This window comes from Panthera onca, chromosome C1 (assembly GCF_046562875.1).
Source record: "Panthera onca isolate mPanOnc1 chromosome C1, mPanOnc1 haplotype 2, whole genome shotgun sequence".
In the NCBI taxonomy this organism is placed as follows: Eukaryota; Metazoa; Chordata; class Mammalia; order Carnivora; family Felidae; genus Panthera; species Panthera onca.
The window spans coordinates 201,280,168-201,303,059 of record NC_138346.1 but is presented as its reverse complement, the minus strand read 5'-3'; the positions used below and the strand labels follow the sequence as shown (position 1 = coordinate 201,303,059).

Sequence of the window (22,892 nt, the reverse complement as noted above, 5' to 3'; positions counted from 1 at the left end):
TGGAGTGTAAGGCCAAGTCCAGGGTCATTAGGACTCCAGGTAGGAAAACACTGCAATGTTTACTCTTTCACAAGAGACCTGCTGTGGCAATTTGCAGGTACAAGTCACACGTGAGACACGAGCCCCCAGCACAGTTTTCCAGCTGGGGCTGGTATGGAGAGAAGGAGGTGAAACCCCCCAGCTACAGCCAGGACTCAGACACCAGGGTACCCGAATGTCCCTGCCCTCAATGCAAGCCAGATGCAGGCTGGAAGAGGCAGCCATAGCCCCCACAGCCATGGAAGGTCATTCTCCCAAGAGAAAGCATGGTGCTAGGCTTAGTGTAGACAATCTTTATTGGCAGGTGTTCAGAGTGCAAAATGGTGACAAATCCAGAGGGATCGGAAAGGGGGTGGGGCATGGTTCCCCTTCCTCCAAGTGGGGACCCATAACCAGGCCAGTGGGGGAGAGCACTTGGCTGTGGCCACTTTGGGTCCAGCACCCTTCGGAGAACAAGCTCTCAGGCAGGAGGGATCCTCACAACACACGGGAAGGGAACAACACCCCAGAGGGGACCTGGAGTGTGTCCCGCCCCCCCCCCCCCCCCCCCCCAGCGGCCTAGCTCCTGCCCACTGCACACCTTGACAGCTTGGGGTGGGGGTGTTTGGGGACTGGGCTAAACCTATCCCTCTGCAAACCCAGGTATCTGCGTCGTGCCTCAGTTTTCCTCCTCCTGGTGATTAGCCAGGTTGGATGGCCAGGCCTTGTTAGGGGTCCGGCCCAACCCGAAGTGAGTAGTTCACATACCATACCATATTTTGGTCATTGTGTGGGCTGCAGGGATCACTGTGGGCTGGCCGTAGCCGAAAAGACCCTTTTTAGGCCACGGAAACCAACCCAAGACCTTCCTAGGCCGCAGAAATCTACCTAAGACGATGAGCATGGAGGCTATCGCCCCAAACATGCTTCGTGTCCTGAGCGCAATTGGCCCCCAAGACAAAACAGCCCCTGCACCCCACAACCATGCTGGTCCAAAAGTGTGGTTCTGTCTACCAAGAACACCAGCTTGGCCTTAAGCCCACGGGGGCCTCACTCGGGGATGAGTGGGGGTCCCTTCTGTTTAGTAGGAGGCCCAACCCTGCAGCGGTGCGGGGCCACTTGGCAGCGGCCGCCTGTCTCTGGTCACCTCCTCTCCACACTCCGGGAGGCCCCACTCTCTCAGGGAAGGCCCAGTCCCTTGTGGCGAGGGTCTGAGTCAGTTACAAGGCAGCCAGGTGGGATAGGAGTGGGCCCGAGCCAGCAGAGGCTGCACAGGAGTCACGTAGTAACTGACAGTGGCAGGCATAACCCCGTCGGGGCCCGGGGGGCGCCAGGCCAGGGCGGCCGCAGCGGCGGGGCCCTGCTCAGCCAGCGCCTGGAGCGCCAGCGTGGCGATGAGGTCCAGCGTCTGGCGACGCTCGTGGCTCATGAGGCACACGGTGCTCTCGTTGACCACCCGGTGCAGTGTCACCAGGCAGGCGTAGCGGCGGGCTGAGTCGGCCCCGCTGAAATGAGCCTCCAGGTAGCGCTCCAGCGTGCGCTGCTGCTCCGCCAGGTCTGGGAAGTCGATGAAGAAGCGGGAGCACATGTAGCGTTGCAGGGCGCGCACGTCGGTGCTGGGCCGCGGCCTGAAACCCCGCACCAGGAGGTGGCAGTACTTGAGGAGGCCGCCACCGCGGATCTCCTCGGGGCTGCGCGTGGCGATGACGCGGTGCCGCAGGTGGTCCAGCGCCTCGGCAAAGTCCCCGTACAAGCTCTCACCTGTCACCGTTGGGTGGAAGGCCTCAGACATGGGCGTAGACGAGCACTGGCCAAAGAGAAGCAGGGAGTCCAGGATGATCTGGAAGGAGTCCACACTGAACTCAAACTGGCGCCGGACCGAGTCCACGAACTTGAGCTCCACGTTCTTGCCGCTCTTGTTGGACAACGAGATGAGGCTCCAGCGGTCCGTGTCCGTGCACACTTTCACCAGCTTCTGCACGTACGCCTCCTTGAGCGTCAGGGGCGTGATCTTGGCCCGGCTCACCCCGGCCGGCAGGAAGTCCAGCAGGCAGGCCAGCACCACCTCCTTGGTCAGCTGGAAGGACGCCTCGCTGCGCAGGTCCACGCGGAACACCAGGTCTAGGTCCTTGTAGCCCAGGCCACTCTCAGGGTGCAGCACATGGCTGGCAGCCGAGCCGTGCAATCGCACACCGTGCACGCGCAGTCCCCGTTCCTCTAGGCTGCTGCGGACCACCTGCGGGGGAGACGGCGGGAGGGAGAGGTGGCGGGAGTCTGGGCCCCCCCGGGGGTCCACCACCGGCTTCCCCGTGATAATCACGCCAACATCAACCATGTTGACCCCATACCAGCTGTCGTGCCTTTGGAAAGCCATTTAACCCTCTCGACTTTGATTTCCTAATCTGGAGTATGACTTGTTTAGAGGAAAGACTCAGAAGGAATAGCACCGATGATAGCAGACGCGTAGAATTGACTAAATACCAGGTCCCGGTCTAAGCACTTTATACGTTAGGCTATAAACGTGCATAATTCTCAACTACCTGCCCTATGAGGTAGATACGATGAATGCCATTTTGCAGATGGAGAAACAGAAGCACAGAGGGGCCAAGTAATTTGCCCAGGGTCACGCAGCTGGTGAATTAAACTCAGTGCAGGTCTTAACCACTGTGCGATTCTACCTCTCCAAAACTGCAAGTAAAACACTTTGTTTTGTGCCAGGCATGATGCTAACTGTTCAAATGTGTTGGGAACGTAATTCCCATTCACCCACATTACTACATTAACCCTGACAATGATCCTGTATTTGGGCATTAGTATCCCAATTCACAGATGGGGGACCTGAGGCACAGAGAGGTTAAGATTCGTGTCAAGGTCAGAAAGTAGAGCCCAGGTCAGTTGGATTCTCCAGTCCATGCATGCTCTTTTGGCTATGACACACACACTCATCTTAACTCATCTTTACAAGGACCCTGTGAAGCACATGTTACACCTGTTTTAGAGATGAGGAAACTGAGGCTTACGGGGGCGAGAGGGGGCTAAGGTTCAGAGAGGGCGTCATTTAGAAGTGGCAGGGCTAGAAGTTAAAACTCAGGCACTTTCTGCTCTTGAGACAGGAGGTGGGTGATCATCTCGGGAAGCGCTCGGCACCCAGCCCAAGTAGGAAGAGAGGTAGCAGACCCCATCTGCTGACACAGGAACACCACAGGCAATCTCGGGTCTGTTCCTTTGGCCAGAGGCATCTCTCTGGGCCTAGGACAGTGCGGGGAGAAGAAAGAAGCTGGGCCCAGACATTCGGTTTTCTTAGCAACCCAGAGGACTCACACACCATCCTGAAAGTGACCAGGCAGCATTCCTGTCCTGAGTAATTCTGCAACCCCGCCTTGCTGCCAAGTCAGCGCCCAGCACTGGGCTGGGCTGCCCTCCTCGCTTCTCAGGGAATTACCGCAAAGAATGCACTTAAGTGCTGAGGAGGCAAGCTGCAGTGGGGCAATCTGAGGCAGGCGGCTCCCTCCAGGAAGGCTTCCGGGAGGAGGACCCTGACTGGGGGAAGGTACTGTAATGGCTATGGGGATAAGCAATTGGCCATCAGGAACATGGAGGGGAGGAGCTTGGGGTGGGGTGGGGAATATCAGGCACCTGTTGAATGCCTGGACCTTCTCAGCAGAATCTACAGGGGATAGGTCTTTATGCTCTCCAAGTTATGGATGGGGAAACCAAGGCTCACAGGAGTGTAGTCATCTGCCCAAGATCATTTATAGGCACCTTCAAATCCAGGTGTGGCTGACTCTCATTGTATCACATTGCCATCCCAGGGTTTAGAAGGAGCAGAGACCATAACCCAGGGTTCTAATCCTCCCTGTCTTTCAAAATTTCAGAGTGAGGGTGACTGTCCAGTCACTGAAGCTCAGAGCCAGGGTAGTTAGGAACAGGAAGGTGGGGTTTGGGAGATGCCTTGGCCAGACAGACTGGGGAAGCTGGAAGTAAGGGGCCAGTTGCTACAGTCTAGCCTGTGGGACTTGCAACCCACAGCCTGACAGCCGTGCCCCTGCAGGGCCAAGGAGGGAAGCAGGCAAGACCTTGTCCCAAGGACCCTGCCAGACTTGCAGAGCAGACCAGCCCCCTCCCCAGGTCCTAACAGAGCTGACTGCGCCTTACTCAGTGCCAGCTCCTGCTCCCAGGCTGATGCTCACCCCAGGGCATGGCATCTGGCCTGGTGAGGAGGTAGCAATACCCTTGTTAAATCTCCTGTGTCAGCCAGCCAGCAGCTGTTGTCTCTCTCTCCCAGGTGTGACTACAGCCAGCTTGGCAGGCGGACCCCAGATACCGCCACACCCAAAGACTGCAGGGCAGCTTGGAACCTCCTGAATCAGACTTTCCAGCCACGAAGGGGGCAGCGGTTGCACCCTCCTTTCTCCTGTGCCAAGGGCCTCTCCAGAACCACTCTGCTCCTGGGCCACTGCCAAGACCTACAGGGGGACTATAGGTGCTGTCAGCCAGCAGGCTTGCCACACTTGACTCTGGAGCTGCCTGATGCAGGCCCTCTGGCTGCAGCTGGAGAGATCAGATTGCCTCCTTCAATTCCCTGGGCCCAGAGAGGGCAAAGGACTTATCCAAGGTCACACAGCCAATAAGTAGCTGAGCTTAATTAGAACCGGGCCTCCCAGAGCTATGGGCAGGGGGGCCTCCTACAGGAGAATGGGTCCCTCTAGCTCAGGTACAAGCAGGAATAGCATCTCTAACTGCTCAGATCGCTGCCGTAGGCAACGTCTTGGGGGGGGGGGTACAGAGGGAGAAAGGTTCTGGTTCTTGAACTGTGGACAGCCAGCATCCCCCATTACACACACCCAACACCCCTCCTCTACTCCCCCCACCTGGAGCACCTCCCACTTCCATTCACAGCCAGCACGGATGGCCCCCATCCCCACACACACCAAGCCCATTACCACCCCCTCATACACATGCAGCACCTCCCACCACACATATATATTCCAATAGTTTGTGAAGCTGCCAGCTGCTGATTCCCACCAGGAGATGGACGTCGTTCCCTGTGGATGCAATTGTGCAGGCAGGTGAAGGTCCCTGTTCCTTTTGGATTCTGAAACCTGAAAGGGTGTTGGGAGAGTAGTCCAACCCATCCCACTGGACAGATGGGGACACTGGGCCCAGCAAAACTGATAACAGTCCAGGCCCTGACGCCAGATGTCCAGCCTCCTGGTGCAGCTCTGAAGTCTCCCCTGCCTCTCCCCACGCCAGCTAGCAGCTCCCTGTTCTGTGATATCTTTGACCCTAGTCTAGGAGAACACTGTACTATTATTGCCCTGTAAAGTCAGCTCCTTTTGGCCTGCAGTCCCCCCACCTGGCAGGGAGCATCTCAAAGGCAGAGAAGTGCTCCCAGAGGTCCCAGTCATATCCATGGCCCTAGTGTCCTGAATAGGGCTTAACACAGAGCAGGCACCAGTTAAGGCAGTTTGGCAGGGACTTCCCCTCCAGAGCACATCTCATCCCTGCAGAGCGGTGTTTCTGCACTGGGCTCTGCCTTCCCCCATGTCTGGGACAACAGTCCTGGAGATACGGTAGTTGGGGCCCCAAGGTTGACCTGAGAGTCCTAAGGAAAAAAGAAACCCTCAACTGGTTTTTCCTAATTACCCTATGACAGCCGGCAGCAGAGGAATGCCTCAGTGAGCACCACTGGGGCTTTGGGTGAGTCAGCCCTGGGGAATCTGCCCCCACCCCCTCCCATTCCCTGGGAGGGAGGGCGAGGTAATCCCCTAGCCTACAACCCTCCTCCTCAGTGGAAGCAATTGGAGGCAGGGGAGTGGCCTGCTTCACTAGCTTCTATGGATAACTCCAGCAAAGGAAAGTCTGTCTACTGGCAGGAATACCCAGGAATTGTGGCTGGATTTTCTGGTCTCTATCAGAAGACTTCCCTAAGACTCAGAAGTTGAGTCTTAGGAGCTGGGGAAGGGGTTGGAAACCTTGAACCTGCAGCAGGCGGCTCCCAAGAAGACTTATGATTCTCTTGGTTTGATTTTCACTTCTTTAGGTAGTCTTAGGCAGCTCACTGCCCCTTTTGGAACCTCCGCTTCCCCAGCCACAAAATGGGCACAGTAATTACCATATTCTGGCATTTCAGAGTATGACAGCACCTAGGTTACGCAAATGGAAGAGTAATTTTAGGGGTGCTGAAAAGTTAGGTAAAGGGAAAAAGGAGTCTGAGGATGGGGAGAGGGGTTGCCAGAATTCTCTTTTCCTGTTCTTCAGGAGGCAGGGTCAGCCTTCATTTCCAACTTTGGGGAAGAGGAGAGACACCTAAACTGGACACCTGACGTTGCCTTTCGGCATGCAGCCACCAGGTCCAGCGTGGTGCTTAATCTCCTCCTGCCACAACCCCAGTTGAGAGGGAGGGAGTCCTTATTGGGATTTCTTGGCTTTTCCACTTAGCCACGGGGCTCTTGAGCCAAGAGCTGTGGGAGCACAGGACAAAGTCTGACCCTAGGACCTTGAGAGAGGGAAGGGGTGTGGGGGTGGTGAGGCCCAGCATGACGATTTGGGGGTGAAAAAACCCCGATTTTGAACACCTACCCATTCAGGGCTGCCTGGTATCTCTTGTCTGAGGAGGCAGATCTGTTCACCCGCCACTCCTCTCCCCACCCCCCCTTCCCTCAGCCAAGTCCCTCCCCATTCTCCTCCCATTTCCTAGCTAAGGCAAGGGTGAACGGTTCGATCGGGCTCTCCAGAGGCGGGGGAAGGGAGAGCCAAGTGGGGAGGGCGCATGGTCTACTATCCATACGCTGTGCGATTTTGTTACAGTCCCTGTGCCTCTTTAAGCCTCAGGTTCCCTAGCTGTCTAGCGAATCGAACAGACTCTGGGTGCCTTCCAGCACAAGAACCTCAGGCTGGAGACCCCATAATCCCTCCCGGTGCCCTCTCACCTGCACAATCTGCCGGGGCTGCACGCTCAGAGTAGGGAAGTTGCCGCGCCCGTGAATGGGAATCGGTTCGCTCAGGAGCGCATCCAGTCGCTTCACCTGTGGCCAGCCTAGCCCACTTAGGTGCCGTCCGAGGGAGGCCGATGAGGCCTTCGGGTCGGGGCCGCCGCCTGCCGGGGCGGCCGTGGCCACCTCCGAGGCCGCAGCCGTCCCCACCTGCGCAGTTGCCTGGTCCGGGCTCTCAGCTCCACTCTCCGACGGCATCATTAGCCCGGCCCCGGGCCCCGACGACAGAAACCGGGGGGTGGCTAAGGGGAGAAGGGCAGGGAGAGCGGCTGGGCCGGGGCCAAGGCGAGGGGCGCGGCTGCAGGGACTGGGAGGCAGCGACGGCGAGGCAAACCCAGGGCACACCTCCGACGGCGACGACCAACCGACCCTAGAGCCCGTAGCCCAGCGCCCAGCGGACTCTTATAGGCCGCGGGCGACATGTCTATTGGTCCAGACAGCTGTCACACAGTGGGAGCGCCCCGCCTCCCTGCGCCTCTGCCATTGGTCAGCAGCGCTTTGCACCTTGGTCACTCGTCGCTAGGGAGATTCCGATTGGCTGGGTGGCATGCCCCTACCCCGCCCACCTGAACGGGCTGAATTCCCTCCTTTGGTCCTTAAAGACCTTCTGTTTTCAGTGATTGGCCCGGGCCGGGGCAGGCCTAGACTTAAAGGGACTGCGCCCTCCAGGGGCAGGCGGGGGGGAAGTGACCTGTGTGGAGTTTGTAGCGGAGTTGGACCACTAAAAAATTCCAGGGTTCTTTTTGGCGCTGGAAGGAATTTAGAAGGCCCCTGGCCTGGTCCTGGTCATCTGCTATTTTCAGAAGCCCAGAGAGATTGCGCCACTTGTTCGACTCCACACAGCGCTCCTCCTGCTCTTCCAGAGTTGAAGAAAGGTAACGAACTCTGTGTGTACTAAGGTAGATATTACTTAATGCACTCTTGATTGGCCCTTGCCAACCACAGCCTGGCTAGCGTTAACACTCCCATTGAAGGGAGGGGAAACCGGCTCAGAGAGGGGGCGTGACTCCCTCAAAGTTACAGAGCAAATGAGTTGGGGCCCTGGAGCTGAACCGGGGCTATAGAATCTGTGGCGCATGCTCTTTCTATTACACTTGTGCAGACCCAGGGCCTTTACGGGGCTAGAGGATGAACAGCAGCTGCAAATGGGGGGTTGGCTTTCCTGACCCAGCGTCTTGGGCTCCTCTGCACCGTCTTCTGGTAGGGGCTTCCTGAGCAGCTGGTGGAAGTCTTTCGTGCCAGCCTCTTCTCAGCCTTATCAGGTCCTGTGTGCCCCCAGGCAAGTCACTACCCTCTCTGAGCCCGTTTCTTTATCTGTCCCAGAGAAGATGTTAAATAAATATTTTTTAAATTTTGATTTATTTATGGTTGCCAAAACATTTTCGTATATTCTGCTGAAATAATATATTTACATGCTTTTCTTTCCCACTTTACAGAGCCTAGAGGGATGAGGCTTATTCCTTTCTTTTCTTTCTTTTTTTTTTTTTTTAAGATTTTTAAAAAATGTTTATTTATTTTTGAGAGAGAGAGCGAGCGAGCGGGGGTTCCAGGCTCTGAGCTGTCAGTACAGAGCCTGATGCGGGGCTCGAACTCATGGACTGTGAGATCATGACCTGAGCCGAAGTCAGATGCTTAACCGACTGAGCCACCCAGGCACCCCCTCATTATTATTTTTAAATTCATCTTTTCTTCTGATTTTAAAATATGTACCTGTGGCAATATTTCACTACAATATTTTCTCTTAGATTAAATATCATTCTCCTAACACTCTCCCATTCTGTAAGGCAGGCTGGGCAAGGAGTGATATTCCCAATGTACCGAAGGAGAAACCAAGACCTACAAATGATAAACTACATTCCAGGATCACCAGCTTGTCAGGAGCCTGACTCTCTGACTAGAGCAGTCACTTCCTCTTTCTGGAGGCCCCCACAAGCAAGATCCTACCCTCGCCCTTCTTTCCATTTTGTCTGGGATCAGGAGCTTCCTCTTTCCCCAAGGAAGGGGACCTTGCTCCACTGCTAGGTCGTGTGACTATGGGTAAGTCCCTTGCACCGTTCTCAGTAAAGTTCCTTGCTATTTTGTTTTCCCTTCTTTTGGAAGAGAAGAAATAGATGAGAAACTTCCTTTGCTGAGCCTAGAGTCTTCAAACCCCTGATCTACCACCTCCATGCTCCTGCAGAGGAAGGAAAAGAAAGGAAACTAACATCTACTTAGTACTTACTATGTATCAGGTCGCTTTACATACATGACCTCTAATTTCTAAAAATACGCCTCAAGATGTGGGATCATTATAACTCAGTTTACAGATGAAGAAACCGGGGGTTTAGAGAGGTCAAGTGACGTGGTCATACAACCACTAATTGGCAGGGTGGGACTTGAATCCAGGTCTCCTGACTCCAGAGCCCTATTTTTCAACTGCTCCTCATGGAAGACTTGGCACAGATCACAGAGTCATCCTTGGCACAGCCCTGGTACCACCCTCCAGATGTATCTATTCCTTCATTCATTCATCCACCAACCAACACATATATACTAAGCACCTACTGTGTGCCAGGGGCTGGGCTAGGCCCTGAGATATGATAGGCGAGGTCCCTGCCCTAGAACTGGCATTCTAGTGTAGAAAGACAATGGCCAAGGAGACAGATAAATAAGACATTTAAGATAGTGCTAAGAAGATAAAACAGGGAACGGGAGAGAAAGCAGCCATGTGTATATGTGAGAGAGAGAGAGAGAGAGAGAACTGGAGAGATTGATGTCCGTTGGGGGTGTGATCGCAGAAAGCCTCCCTAAGGAGGTTGCATTCCCATTACAGCTTCTGGATCCACTTCTGTCCCATCTCCCTGTGCTTGTCCTTGGACAGGCCGGGCAGCAGAGAGGGTACCAGACCATACATTCCTACAACTCTGAAGGCCCGAGCTGGGGGCAGGGGGCTGTGACAGTCATTTTGTTCATTCACTTCTCACTTTATGTATGGTGAAACTGGTGTCCAGAGAGCCAGAGGGGTTTGCCCAGGGAGACTGGTTGGGGTTGGAACTGCACAGGGGTAGGGCCCCATGAGGGCAGCCGGGTATAGGGCCACCCCATGCTCTAGAATCAAGTTCTCTAAGAAAGGAAACTTAGAGATCTCCTTCCCTCTCTCTCCCTCCTGCTGTCTGGCCTAGGAAGAGCAATTAGCAAATGCTTGAGCTATGAATCACCCTTCTGTTGACACTTCTGTTTCAAAGCTAATCGGACCAATGTTTGCCCAATGACAGGACCTGAGCATCACTGCCCTGGGAGTGTGTGTGATTTGGGGATGTAGGAAGAGGAGAGAGAAGACGAGAGAGCAGGGGCATCTCAGGAGGGTTTTTCACCTTCACCACGGCCAACTTTTTATTGTCCCAGGGGATGGAAGGGAACAATGGCTGGGGTACCCTCTGAAGAGTCAAGTCCATCTGGCTTTCAAATATTATATATGAGCCTTTTCCCTCCAGTATAGATTTCCCGTCTTAATTTCTGACTCTGATTTTATTTATTTTTAAATTTAAAATTGTTTTAATTTTTATTTTTTATTTAAGTTTTTTTTCTTTAATGTTTATTTTTGAGAGAGAGACAGAGTGTGAGCAGGGGAAGGGCAGAGACAGAGAGAGAGAGGGAGACACAGAATCCGAAGCAGGCTCCAGGCTCTGAGCTGACAGCACAGAGCCCGACATGGGGCTCGAATCCACGAACCGTGAGATCATGGCCTGAGCTGAAGTCGGACACTCAACCGACTGAGCCATCCAGGTGCCCCCTGACTCTGATTTTAAAAGGAAATTTACTCTCTATGATAGTCGAGTTGTAGTGACATAGGTAAGTCACTTTCCCTTTCTGGGCCTCAGTTTCCTATTCTGTAAAATGGCGGTGAAATGGAGTCAGGCTTTTCCATTCACCTACGATTTGAGGTGGTGGGAAGGAGAAGGGGTCCTGTGGAGAGTGTTGGCTTCCACATCAGCCCCTCCTCTGCCCTGGAACTCCAGACAAGAGCATTCTGGGATCAGCCCACATTACTGAGCACCCTGTGCCTGGAACCACACTAGGCAATTTCCATACAGTTTCTTATTCCATTTTCAGAACATAATCTTTTGACAAAGGAGTGATCTCTCCCTTTGCATGAGAGGGAACTGAGGCTCAGAGAAACAAATTAATTTGTGCAGGGCCCCATGGTTGGAAGGACAGGCTTCACACCCAGATCTGGCTGAACCCCACGCCCAGGTCCTACCCTGGGCCTGCCTCTGAGGATGATTCGGTTTGTTCGATTACGCAGGGACAATCCTTGCCTCTGGAGAATCACCCCTCCCCTCCCCTATGGTTCTTGCCATCCATCCTGCCTCAGCCCCTCATGGCCAAAGTACTTTCCTGGACCTTGTCAGTACCTTGCCTTGGGTCCTGACTCACCAGGCCCTTCAGTCCACTGATCCTCCCACCTTTCCCCCATTGTTTCTAGCCTCCTTAACCAGCTTTGATTCCACAGACCATCATTATAATTACTTCGTTGCACACACCCTCACCCACCTTGCTCCCCTCTTGTTAAACTGCGCTCACCTGGCAAAACCACACCCTGGTTAATTCAGCTGTGCGTTTGTACCCCACAGTTGACTGAAGCTGAAGAAAGACACACAGTCCTGCCGACAGGTCTCACTTGAGCGTCAGGGGGCCTCTCCAGGGGCCCTGGAGAGCCCTGGACAGCACTGTGTGGCTGTCCTCCCCGTAGAGTAGAGCCCGGTGCTGTCACTCCCCTGCGGTCCTAGACACAATTCCTTAACTCTCTTCCTCCCCCCAGTCCTGGACAGCTCCTCCCCCGCCCCTCTTGGCGGAAGACCTCGCTTCCTACATCACTGAGAAAATAGAAGCAATCAAAGGAGAATTTCTGCAGACTCTCAACACCTACCCAATCACTGGGTCTGTGCCTCATTTCTAGCCGCCCTCCTGCTGCTTCGGATGAATCCCGCTTGCTCCTCTCTGCGGCAACCCCTCCACTTATACACCAGGACCCCTGCCTCTCACCTGCTCAAGGACTTCACTCTGGCCATTTCCCCTTCTCCACTGCATCGTTCCAATTAATGTTAGAACATAATTTCTTGTATCTAGAAAAAACCCCACAAAATTAAAACACACCTCTCTTGATCTCACATCTCCCTTCCATTTCTCTCGGTAGCAAACTCTTTGAAAATGTCTGTACTCACTGTCTTCAGTTATTCTGTTCTTTCTTGAACACACTTCAGTCAGCGTTTGTCCCCACCACGGCACCGAAACTGTTTTGTCAAGGTCACCTGTGACCTTCACATTGCTGAGTCCAATCATCAATTTCTTTAAGTAATAGCTTTATTGAGGTATAATTTGCATAGCATACACTTCACCCATAGAAAGCATACAGTGTAGTGGTTTTTTGTACATTCAGAGTTGTTCAACCAGTACCATAATCAATTTTAGAACTTTTTTTATTACTCCAGAAAGAAACCCTGTACCCTCTAGCGGTCACCCCCCATTTCCCTCGAACCCCCTCAGCTCACAGCCATAGGCAACCACCGACTAACTTTGTGTCCCTGTATACATTGGCCCTTTCTGGACATTCAGATAAATGGTGGTCTTTTGTGACTGGTTTCTTTTACTTAGCATAATGTTTTCAAGGTTCATCTATATTGTAGCATTAGCGTTTCACTTTTTCTTTATTGCCAAATGATATTCTGTGGATAGGTGGATATTCCACATTTTATTTATCAGTCCATCAGTCGGTAGACGTTTGGGTTGTTTCCACTTTTTGGCTGTTATGAATAGTCGTGCAAGTTCTTTAAAAATATTTTTAGGGGCACCTGGGTGGCTCAGTCAGTTAAGCATCCAACTCTTGATCTCAGCTCAGGTCTTGATCGCAGGGTTCTGAATTCAAGCCCCTTGTTGGGCTCCAAGCCCAGCGTGGAGCCTATTTAAAAAAAAATTTTTTTTTGAGAGCAGTTTTCAATTCATAACAACATTGAGAGGAAGGTACAGAGAGTTCCCATATGCTCTCTGCCCCCACACACGCATAATCTCCCCCATGATAAACACCCCCACCATAGCAGTACATTTGTGACAGTTGATGAGCTTATGTTGACATGTCACAATCATCCCAAGTCTATAGTTAGAGCTCATTCTTGGTGTTGTCAAGGTTTTGTGTGGACATATGTTTTCATTCCTCTTGGGTATATTCCTGGGAGTGGAAATGCTGGTCATAAGGGAAGTTGATGTTTAACCATTTGAGGAGATGCTAGACTGTTTCCCACAGTGGCTGCACCATTTTACATTCTCACCAGCAGCGTACGAAGGTTCCAATTTCTCCCCATCGTCGCCAACACTTGTTTCGTTTGTCACTAGCTCCATCTGAGTGGGTATGAGGTGGTGTTGGAATGGTCTTGATTTTCATTTCTCCGATCGCTAATGGTGCTGAACATCTTTCCGTGTGTTTATTGGCTGTCCGTGTCTTCGGAGAAACGTCTCTCAAGTCCTCTGCCCATTTTGTAATTGTATTACTTTTAGCATTGTTGACTCTTAAGGGTTCTTGATATCTAAAGATGTAGGTCCTCTAGATATAAAGTTCTCTAGATACAAGTCCCTTAGCATATATGTGATTTGAAAAATTCCTCCCATTCTAATTGTTAATTCTGAATCCTCGTATTTTACTAGACCTGCAAATTACTTGTGGCTGATCACTCCTTCCTTCTTGAAACACTTGCTTCACTTGGTATCTAAGACAGTCTACAGCCCTGACGTTTTTATTTCATTGACTACTGGTTTGTTGCCTCCTCGTTCCCTCAACCTCTAAGCAGTGACATGCCCAGGACTCACTCCCTAGTCCTCTCATCTTCTCTGTCCGTACTCACATTCTTGGTGATTTCAGTCAGTTTCAAGCTTTAAAGGCTATCCACGTGCTGGCAAACCCCAGCTTTACGTATTCCAGGCCCGAGCTCGCTTCCCAATTCCAGGCTTATGCAATTATTTTTCTAGTGTTTATTTATTTATTTTGAGAAAGAGTGCATGAGCAGGGGAGGCACAGAAAGGGAGGGAGGGAGAGAATCCCAAGCAGGCTTCATACCGTCAGTGAGGAGCCTGGCTCGGGGCTCCATGTCACGAACCATGACCTCACGACCTGAGCTGAAATCAAGAGTCGGATGCTTAACTGAGCCAACCTTAAACGTACTTGAATGCTTATATCGGCCTACAGTTGGGCAAAAGCATCTCACGCAAAGCCTATTTTGTAATAAAGTGCTGAATATCTCCTGCAACGTTTTGAATGCTGTCCTGGAAGTGACAGGCGGAATGGTTGTACGGGTGCGAGACGGTTGTCAATGTATCAGTTATTTACCCTTGCGATCGCTGGCTGACTGGGAGCCACCAATGCCACTGCCCAGCGTCACGAGAGGATCCAGGATCTAACCCCCTATCTCGAACCTGGGGAGAGATCCAAAATCAAAATCTGAAGTATCGTTTCTACAGAATGCATATCGCTTCCATACCGTTGTAAAGTCAGAAGATTGTAAGGTGACCCGTCGTTAAGTTGGGAACCGTCTGTTCTTGTATGTTTGTTGTCTTCTCAAACTTCACGCGTCCAGAGCGGAATTCTCGAACTGAAATGCTCCTCCCGTAGCACATGGCAACTTCTAGTTCTTGGGCTGAAAATCTGAAGCGATTTTTTTACTCCCTTTTCGCTCACGTGCCACATCAAGTGTCAGTAAGTCCTGTTGGCTTTACCTTCTGAATACAAAGTCTGACCCCATCCCACCCCCAACCGCCACTTACTGCCACCTCGTGACCATCGCCCTTCTCCTGGATTATTGGAGTCTCCCTACTGGCCCCCTGCTTTTGTACTTGTCTCTTACAGTCTATTTGCAATCCAGCAGCCTGGGTGATCCTTTTAAAACATAAGTCAGATCACGCCATTGCAATACCTCCATCTCACTTGGAAGAAAGCCAGAGTCCTTCGAATCACAAGGCTCTACAGGATACCCACCGCCTCATCTCTTCCTCTCCTCTCCCTCCTCTGTTGTAGGTGCACTGGCCGCCTGGGACAGGACTGTGCTCCTGTCCCACCCCAGGGCCTTTGCGATTGCTCTATCATCTGCCCAACTCACTCTTTTTATTTTTTTACATGTATTTACTTTTGAGAGACACAGCGAGACAGAGTGCAAGCGGAGGAGGGGCAGACAGAGGAGACACAGAATCCGCAGCAGGCTCCAGGCTCTGAGCAGGCATTCAGGACAGAGCCCGATGTGGGGCCCGAACCCACGAACTGCGAGATCATGACCTGAGCCGAAGTTGGACGCTCAACCGACTGAGCCACCCAGGCGCCCCTGCCCAACTCATTCTTGAGAGCCACCTGGCTTCTCCCTCATTCCTCCAGGTTCTTTTCTCACCGAGGCCTTGCTCACTAACCAATGAGCATGGCAATCTCCCACCCCAGAGACCTCTTCTCTTCTCTTTATGGTTCCCATAGCACCCAACGCCATCTACACATCATGCTGTGTGTGTGTGGGGAGGGGGGGGGTAGGTGGGTGGCTATGTGTGCGCGCGCACGTGTGTTTGTTTGTTTGTTTGTTTGTTTTCCTTTTCCCCGTTGGAACAGAAGCTCCAGCAGGGCAGAGATTTTGCCTGGTTTTGTTTTCTGTGTACCCCAGCTCCTGGAACCGTGTTGCTGGTTATTCGGCGCTCAATAAATATTCATGGAATAAGTGAAGGGATGCTTTGAAGAAAGGAGGAAGGAGCACTCTTCTAGAAGCAGATCTTGCAGGGAGTGGTGCAATGTGGCCACAGCCAGATCCCTGAGGCGAGACTTTAAATTTAGTCCTCCCTAAGGTCACTGAAAATTGGTTCCTGCTTTCCAGCTGAGGAAGCCTGCGGTAGTGGGAGCCCAAAGCTTGAGTTCCTCTTCCATCTGGGCCTCTTTTTGGCTCTGCGCTCTGGATGCACATCACTCCCCTTCTCTGAGCCTCAGTTTCCTCATCTGTTTATTGGGGGCATTATCACCTACCTCTCAGGGCTGGCATAAAAGACCCAGTGTGCGAGTGATGCCTGTGTACTTGGCATTCAATGAATGTTTGCTCCTTCCAGAAACAGTGCTAATTTGCTAAAGGGAGCAAGGTTCAGACAGGTGTTTTTGCGGGGAGATCAAGGAGGAAGGAAGAAGAGTAAGACCATAGATGAAGACGAGGCTCGAGGGAAGAACAGGAGGGCTGGGGGCTGGAAGGGCAGGAAGATGCATCAGAAGGCTGAGCTGTGAACAGGGCACTCTGGGACCTCACCTGCCTCAGGTTTGAGGCTGCTCACAAAGCTCCTCCCTGTCCCCAAGCTTGGTGGAGCCTGTTAGAAGTGGTGATGACTGGGGCGCCTGGGTGGCTCAGTCGGTTGAGCGCCGACTTCGGCTCAGGTCACGATCTCACGGTCCGTGAGTTCGAGCCCCGCATCGGGCCCCTGTGCTGACAGCTCAGAGCCCGGAGCCTGTTTCAGATTCTGTGTCTCCCTCTCTCTGACCCTCCCCCATTCATGCTCTGTCTTTCTCTGTCTCAAAAATAAATAAACGTTAAAAAGAAAAAATTAAAAAAAAAAAAAGAAGTGGTGATGACTGATGATTAATTATGCCCATTCCATGAGTGAGGAAACTGAGGCTCAGGAAAGTGGTGGGTGATATAAGTCGGCTAGAGTAGAAGCTAGAGTCTGCTAGAGTAGTCTACCCCTGCTAGAGTAGAAGCTTCTCAGGTTCAAGGGCTGCTCACCCCCATTTCTGTCTCCTCAGGGCTGAGGTTGCTGACTGAAAACAGGAGCGGGTTCTCATCAGTGGGTTTCCAGCCCCAGCAGACCCCACGCTCCATTTTTTTAAAAAAATGTTTAACGTTTCTTTATTTTTGAGAGAGAGAGAGAGAGAGAGCGAGCAGGGGAGGGCAGAGAGAGACAGAGACACAGAATCCAAAGTAGGCTCCAGGCTCTAAGTTGCCAGCACAGAGCCTGATGTGGGGCTCAAACTCACGACCCATGAGATCATGACCTAAGCCGAAGTCGGATGCTTAACTGACTGAGCCACCCAGGCACTCCCCTCCCCCACGCTCCATTTTATAACAAATATTCTGCAATACCTCTTTCCTGTGATGGAATACAATTCATAGGTAATATAATCCTACTTATACATTCCTAATTTGGGGGGAAAAAAGATAATATCCTATCTTAAACTTAAAGAAGAAATAAAAGGAAGGTAATCTATGTCTTTTGTTCATGATTTAATTTTTGAAATTGAGATATAATTGATATAACATTATACGTTTCAGGTGTACAACATAATGATTAGATATTTGTTTATACTGTGAAGTGATCACTGCAAGAAGTTAACATCTGTCACCATGCATAGTTACAATTTGTTTTTTTGTGGTGAGAACTTTTAAGATCTACTCTGTCAGCACCTCTTAAATATACAATCGGTGTTATTAATTGTAGTCACCATGCTGTACATTACATCCCTGTGACTTACTCATTTTATAACTGGAAGTTTGTAGGCGCCTTTTCTTTAACCTGTACACATGCAGGCGGACTCTTGTTAGAACAGGACTTCTCAAATTGTGATGTGCCTAGGAGTCACCTGGGGATCTTGTTAAAATGCAGATTCTGAATCAGCAGGTCCGGGGTAGGACCTGGGAGTCTACACCTCTAACCAGCTCCCAGGTGCTGTCCGGCCGCTGTTGCAGGCAGCAGAAGGTCGCGTCCAGCTCCCAGGGCCCACGCAGCTGCCCTCCCTGCCCACTTCGGCCCAGAGCTGCCCGGTCCCCAGGCCCGAGCAAGGGGCAGCCCTGTCCAGGCCCGCCCCGACCTCTGCCCAGCCTCATTCCTGGCAGCCGCGTGGCTGGGCGCCGCTGCTGAGACAGCAGTTCCCACGGGAGGAGCCCGCCCTGGGGGAATGGACCGTGGGGGAGGGAGGGAGGCCCGGGGAATTGAAGTCCAAGGAGGCGGGGCTTCCGGGTCTCCAGTCCTGCCAGCCTCACCCTCTTCCCTGCCAATGGCTTGGGTCTCAAACTCCCAGGGCAGTGATCACTTGCCCAGCCTGCCCTCCCCTCCCCTCCCGTCCCCTCCCCTCCCCTTTTCTTCTCCTCTTATTCCCTTTGCCCTCAGTTTGGGCTAGGCCCCTGTGGTGGGAAGCCCAGAAGAATTCAGCTGTCTTCTACCCTGAAGACACTCCATGTAGGGGCTAGCAGACGGGCAGGCAGACACCTTTCATCTTTAAGGGGTTTTCTGTCAAAGGGGAGGTGTGGGGGGAAAGTCACTTTTGAGCCTTTCTGGGTGCCAGTCAGGGAAGGCTTTCTGGAGGAGGTGAGAGCCCATCAGAGCGTGAAGCCTGTGGAGGGATGCCTTGGACAGCCCCTCTCTCTCAGATTCCTGGCCTGGCCAGGGTCTGCTGACTTGGGGCAGCTGCAGGGGCATTGCTGCTGTCAGGATTCCAGGGGGACACTGTTTTTAGAGGCCAGAGTTAGAGCAAAGAGTCTCATAGGAAGGAGAGGGCTGGGTCTGAGGCCCAGCTTTGCCACTAACATGCTGTGTGCCTCCTGGGGCAAGCCCCTTTCCTATCTGGGCCACTATAAGGAGATGGGATCTGAGGACCCCCAAGGCTGGTCCAGCTCTAAAGCCTGCAATCTTTGGGGTCCAGTGAGGAAGATTTGTCCCGTCCTGAGGTAGGGAGGCCAGGTAGCAGGCTTACGCTGGGCTCAAGCTGGTTCTTGGCAGGGCTGGGGTCGAGGGTCCTGAAGAGACTTTGAGGAGATCTCCCACTTGAGAGCTAGGCCAGATTGGTCCACTTTCTGGGCTCTGCTGGAAGGCAAAACATCAACCCATACCGACAGCATTAATAACTTTCCCTCCCTCCCAGGAGTACTGTACCCTGCAGCTTACAAAGCACTTTTCTTGCCACTACCTCATTTGATCCTCACAAACTTGGTGTTATTGCCATTTGACAGATGAGAAAACAGATGGCCAGAGAAGCTAAGTCACTAGTACAGAGTACCAGAACTGAGAGGATATGCCAGTACTTGGACCCAGTAGCCCATACATGTTTTAGGAAAAGTTTCTTGGGTCTCGTGGGTCCCCTGGATCTGAATTATGCAGAAAAGACAGCCCTTCCGATGCTTGAATACGGGGCCCTGAATTTCCATCAGGTTTCCTAACTTTGGATATTAGAGCAGGAGGGCTAAATCTCCCACTGTACAGATGGGAAAACTGAGGTGTGGAGAAGAGAAGAGTCTTGCCCAAGTCCATAAGCCAGATAAGATCCTGGCCTCCATCCCCTAGGCTCTCAGATGACGTTCCTGGGACTTTCACAGCTCTCTCTCCTCCTGGCAACAGGGAGGCCTGTGTCTGGGGACAGTGGGAGGAACAGTTTAGGGCAAGAATCCTCCAAATCGAAGAGGGAGCCTGGCAGAGGTGGAGAGGGGTTAGCCTTAGAAAATGTACTTTGCCTTTAGGCCTTATTTCCTAAGACAGAGATGTGTCACTAAAGCAAGGAGGAGCTGGTGGTGACTTTTAATTTTGTTTTGTTTCCCACCATTTGCTTTTCCAGGCAGGAGGACTGTAGAGGGGCTGAGCCAATCCCTCTCCAGGCCTGCTCCGCTTGGGGCACAGGGGCCTGTGAGTCTAGGGCAGAGCCAGGGCCTGTGTGCAGATGGAGGCGAGAGTGTTTTCGGTGGCCTATCAGAGCCCAACCCGGAACCAGGGTGGGGCTCTGTCTGGGCCTGGGTGGAGATCTTTTGTCACCGGGCTCAGGCCCAGTTTGTGACCAGGGTCAGGGCTCATCCTGAGATCAGGGAACGGGGAGAAGCAGACCTTCCAGGACAGACCCAGCCCAGGATTCCAACTCCCGGATGGTGAGTCAGGCGGCCTGGCTGGGAGCCCACTCCTGGGCTCCTGGGCTGGAGCAGAGGCTCCGGTGAAGGTGATGTCCCTGAGCTAATATGCAGGGTCCCAGTTCACTATCAGATGTATCTTGGGGGCAGATGACCTCCTGTCTCCACCCACATCCCCCCGCACCAGATGGCCTACCCTCCAGACTCTGTGGACGTGGTTGGCTGCCTCCTTCTGCTGATCCTGCTCCAGGCTCTGGAGTTTACAGGGGCAAGTGGTGGGGTCAGGGTCTCTCCCTGTCTTCAAGGCTCTGTCCAGAGGTATGTTGGTGAACTGGGTAGCTGGGAAAAATTGCGAAAACTCCCCCACTGTGCTTGATTTCAGCCTCCCCCTGCTGTTACTGCATGCAGAATTGGGAGGAGATTCACAGACTCAGCTCTCACAAGCCAGGGGGAGCCAGCTCCAGCACGCCACTGGCTCTGTCCCAGGACCGTGTCTTCCCCAGGTCCCCCGCAGCTAGCTTACAGGGTCCCGTTCACTCCCAGGAGCAGGGTTTCCTATCCTGTCCTTGTGCCTATTGTGAGGGTGACGGTGGTTATGATGGTGGCTGTAGGTGACATCTGATTGTGACGGTTGAGGCTTCAGTTGCTACTATTGGTCTCTTCTCGGTGGCAGGGGAGGGGCCAGTCAAGGAAGTGCCTCCGTCTCCCTAGGGAACCGCTAGGTGTTGGTGAGCACGAGGGCTGGTTAAAGCCTGGCTTCCTTAGGGCTAGATCATAGCTCCATCCTGGACCCTGGAAGCCTGACATGGCCTAATGGACACATGTCCCGCCATTATCCCCCACCCCTCGTGCCGCGATGACCAAGCCTCATGTCATTGAGGAAACAGGAGCCCAGCATGGGGGAAGCCCTCACCTTACTTCTACCGTACACCTACCTGGACTGTGCCCATCTCCTCTTTCTTCCTGACTCATCCTTGAGGACAAGTCCTTCCTCATATGAAAACAAACAACCAACCAACCCAAAAATCCAAAAAACCAGCCCCCATTGGCTTCCCATTGGCTGGAATGAAAGGCCAGTTCTTTATCTTTTACCTCACTTCCTCCTCCCACTCAGCTTCTCATTTACTCCAGCTACACGGCCACCCTTTCTGTTCTGGAAGCCTGCTCCTGCCCCTACGTCTTGGGGCCCACAACTGCCCCCCATCTCTGCACATCTGGCTGTTCATCCTTCCAGCCTCAGCTCGAAGAGGCCTCCCCTGACCTCTCCCTCTGAAGGGCTCCCAGCTCCTCTCTCTGTTTCGTCCCTCTCACATTTCAGGCCCTGCAGTCGCCTCATCTATGGATGTGTTACCGGTTTGACTCTCTTCCCCACTAGATTGTAAGCCCCATGGGCCAGGGACCTCATCCTCCGCTATATTGGTACCTGGTTGGTGCCGAATAAATGGATATGGAATCAATGAATAGATGTCCATGTTCCTTTCCCTTTCATTCTCCCTGGGCCATTGATATAACATCCTCTTTGAATGTCTAGGCCTGCCTTCTGCTCTGCGCTGGGCTATATAGGGAAGGGGTAAAGCATTCCATCTGCATTTGACCAGAGTGTACAAGATGGACCAGTGTCCCATAGGGGTGGCAGTAGAAGTTGGTGGGTGATCGCAGGGGCTTTGAGTCTGGTCAGGTTTGAAAGGTCCAGTCGCCTCCCTCTTTATTCCCGCCTAGGCACTAGGCTTCCTTTGAGTGGCCTTTCTTTGTTTTTTTGGCCTCCCTGCCTCCAAACCCTCCTGCCATTCGGGGGAAGACCCTACTGTGGGAGTCCCCATCACCCACTACTGAAGCTGAAGGGGACTGCTGACCCCTCCTCGCACCCCTGGCAGGTAGGACGGGGACACACAACCTGGGCTCAGCCATGTGGATGCTCCAGCCCAGGACTTTGAATGTCAAGTGAGGGATACAAAGACAGGAGGGCTTAGAACTCGCTCAGAAAGGTGGTAGCAGTGGTCAGTGTGGTGTCTGATGGTGACAATCAAGTCTGAGTGTCGTGGAGTGGGGCCCGGTCTGTCCAATGCTAGCACTTCCTTGGTCCCGCCCTTCATCTGACCTGGATCTTGGGCTTTGTGTCCATTCTGGAATGCTGCTGCAGAAGAACCCCATGACGTTGCTGGCCGGCAGGAACAGCCGAGAGGTGGCAGGAAACAAGAACAACATACAAATACCCTCCCCTCCCCCCAGCAATAACAGCTAACACTCACATGGTGCTTATCACGTGCCAGGCACTGTTTTATTTTTGGTCCTATTTTACAAAGGAGAAAACCCAGGACTGCGCCTCACTTTAGCTTTCCAAACCCTGCCCAACTGAATCTAATTGGTGGAGCTTGTAAACTGAGGGCTGGTGGCGGGGGAGGCGGGGGAGAGGGAGCAATGGGTGAGGGACACGGAGGAGGGCACTTGTTGGGATGAGCCCTGGGTGTTGTGTGTAAGCGATGAGTCCTGGGAATCTACCCCCCAAACCAAGGGCACACTGTGCACACGGTATGTTAGCCAACTTGACGATAAATTATATCAAAAAAGATAATAATTGGTGGAGCTTGTTCCACAGGCAGATGCTGGAGGGAGGGAAATGTAGTTGTTAGCTCTCCAACCTCCCCATCCGGAGGGTCAGATGAAGGCCGAGAGAAACCCAGCCCTGAGGTCTACCTGATAGGTCACCACTGTTGCTGTCACCTCTCCATCAATGCTGGGATCTACCACCACCGTTAAGCCATCACCTCAGCCACCATCAAGTCAGTTACCAGCCCCGTCGCCTCCTCCACCAACATCAAGACCTGAGCCATCAGCGTTTCCATCACTTGACCACGTCACCATCAATGTCACTGTCACCACTACCGTGATTACCCTCATTACCTCCATCCCCAGCGGCAGGGTGGTGTCGAGGGACCAGTGAGGTCACTTCCTTGCCGTGGCACTCAGGGAGATAATTGCCTAATGAGATGGTTGCAGCTCTGAGCTATTCGTTACC

General features: G+C 52.7%; 1 protein-coding gene and 1 long non-coding RNA gene across 2 annotated transcripts; one reads left to right on the top strand and one right to left on the bottom strand.

Annotated features, from left to right (window-relative positions):
• Nucleotides 1–317: 317 nt before the first annotated feature.
• Nucleotides 318–7,405, bottom strand: TENT5B (terminal nucleotidyltransferase 5B). Its single transcript, XM_060624856.3, has 2 exons — nucleotides 6,951–7,405; nucleotides 318–2,254 (listed from the first exon to the last, which is right to left on the bottom strand). The coding sequence occupies exons 1-2, from the start codon at nucleotides 7,212–7,214 to the stop codon at nucleotides 1,235–1,237; spliced, it is 1,284 nt and encodes a 427-aa protein (XP_060480839.2). The 5' UTR covers nucleotides 7,215–7,405; the 3' UTR covers nucleotides 318–1,234.
• Nucleotides 7,406–7,586: 181 nt separating this feature from the next.
• Nucleotides 7,587–21,337, top strand: LOC132672641 (uncharacterized). Its single transcript, XR_009607615.2, has 2 exons — nucleotides 7,587–7,888; nucleotides 20,991–21,337. It is a non-coding gene; the product is annotated as an uncharacterized LOC132672641 (long non-coding RNA).
• The last annotated feature ends 1,555 nt before the right edge of the window (nucleotides 21,338–22,892 follow it).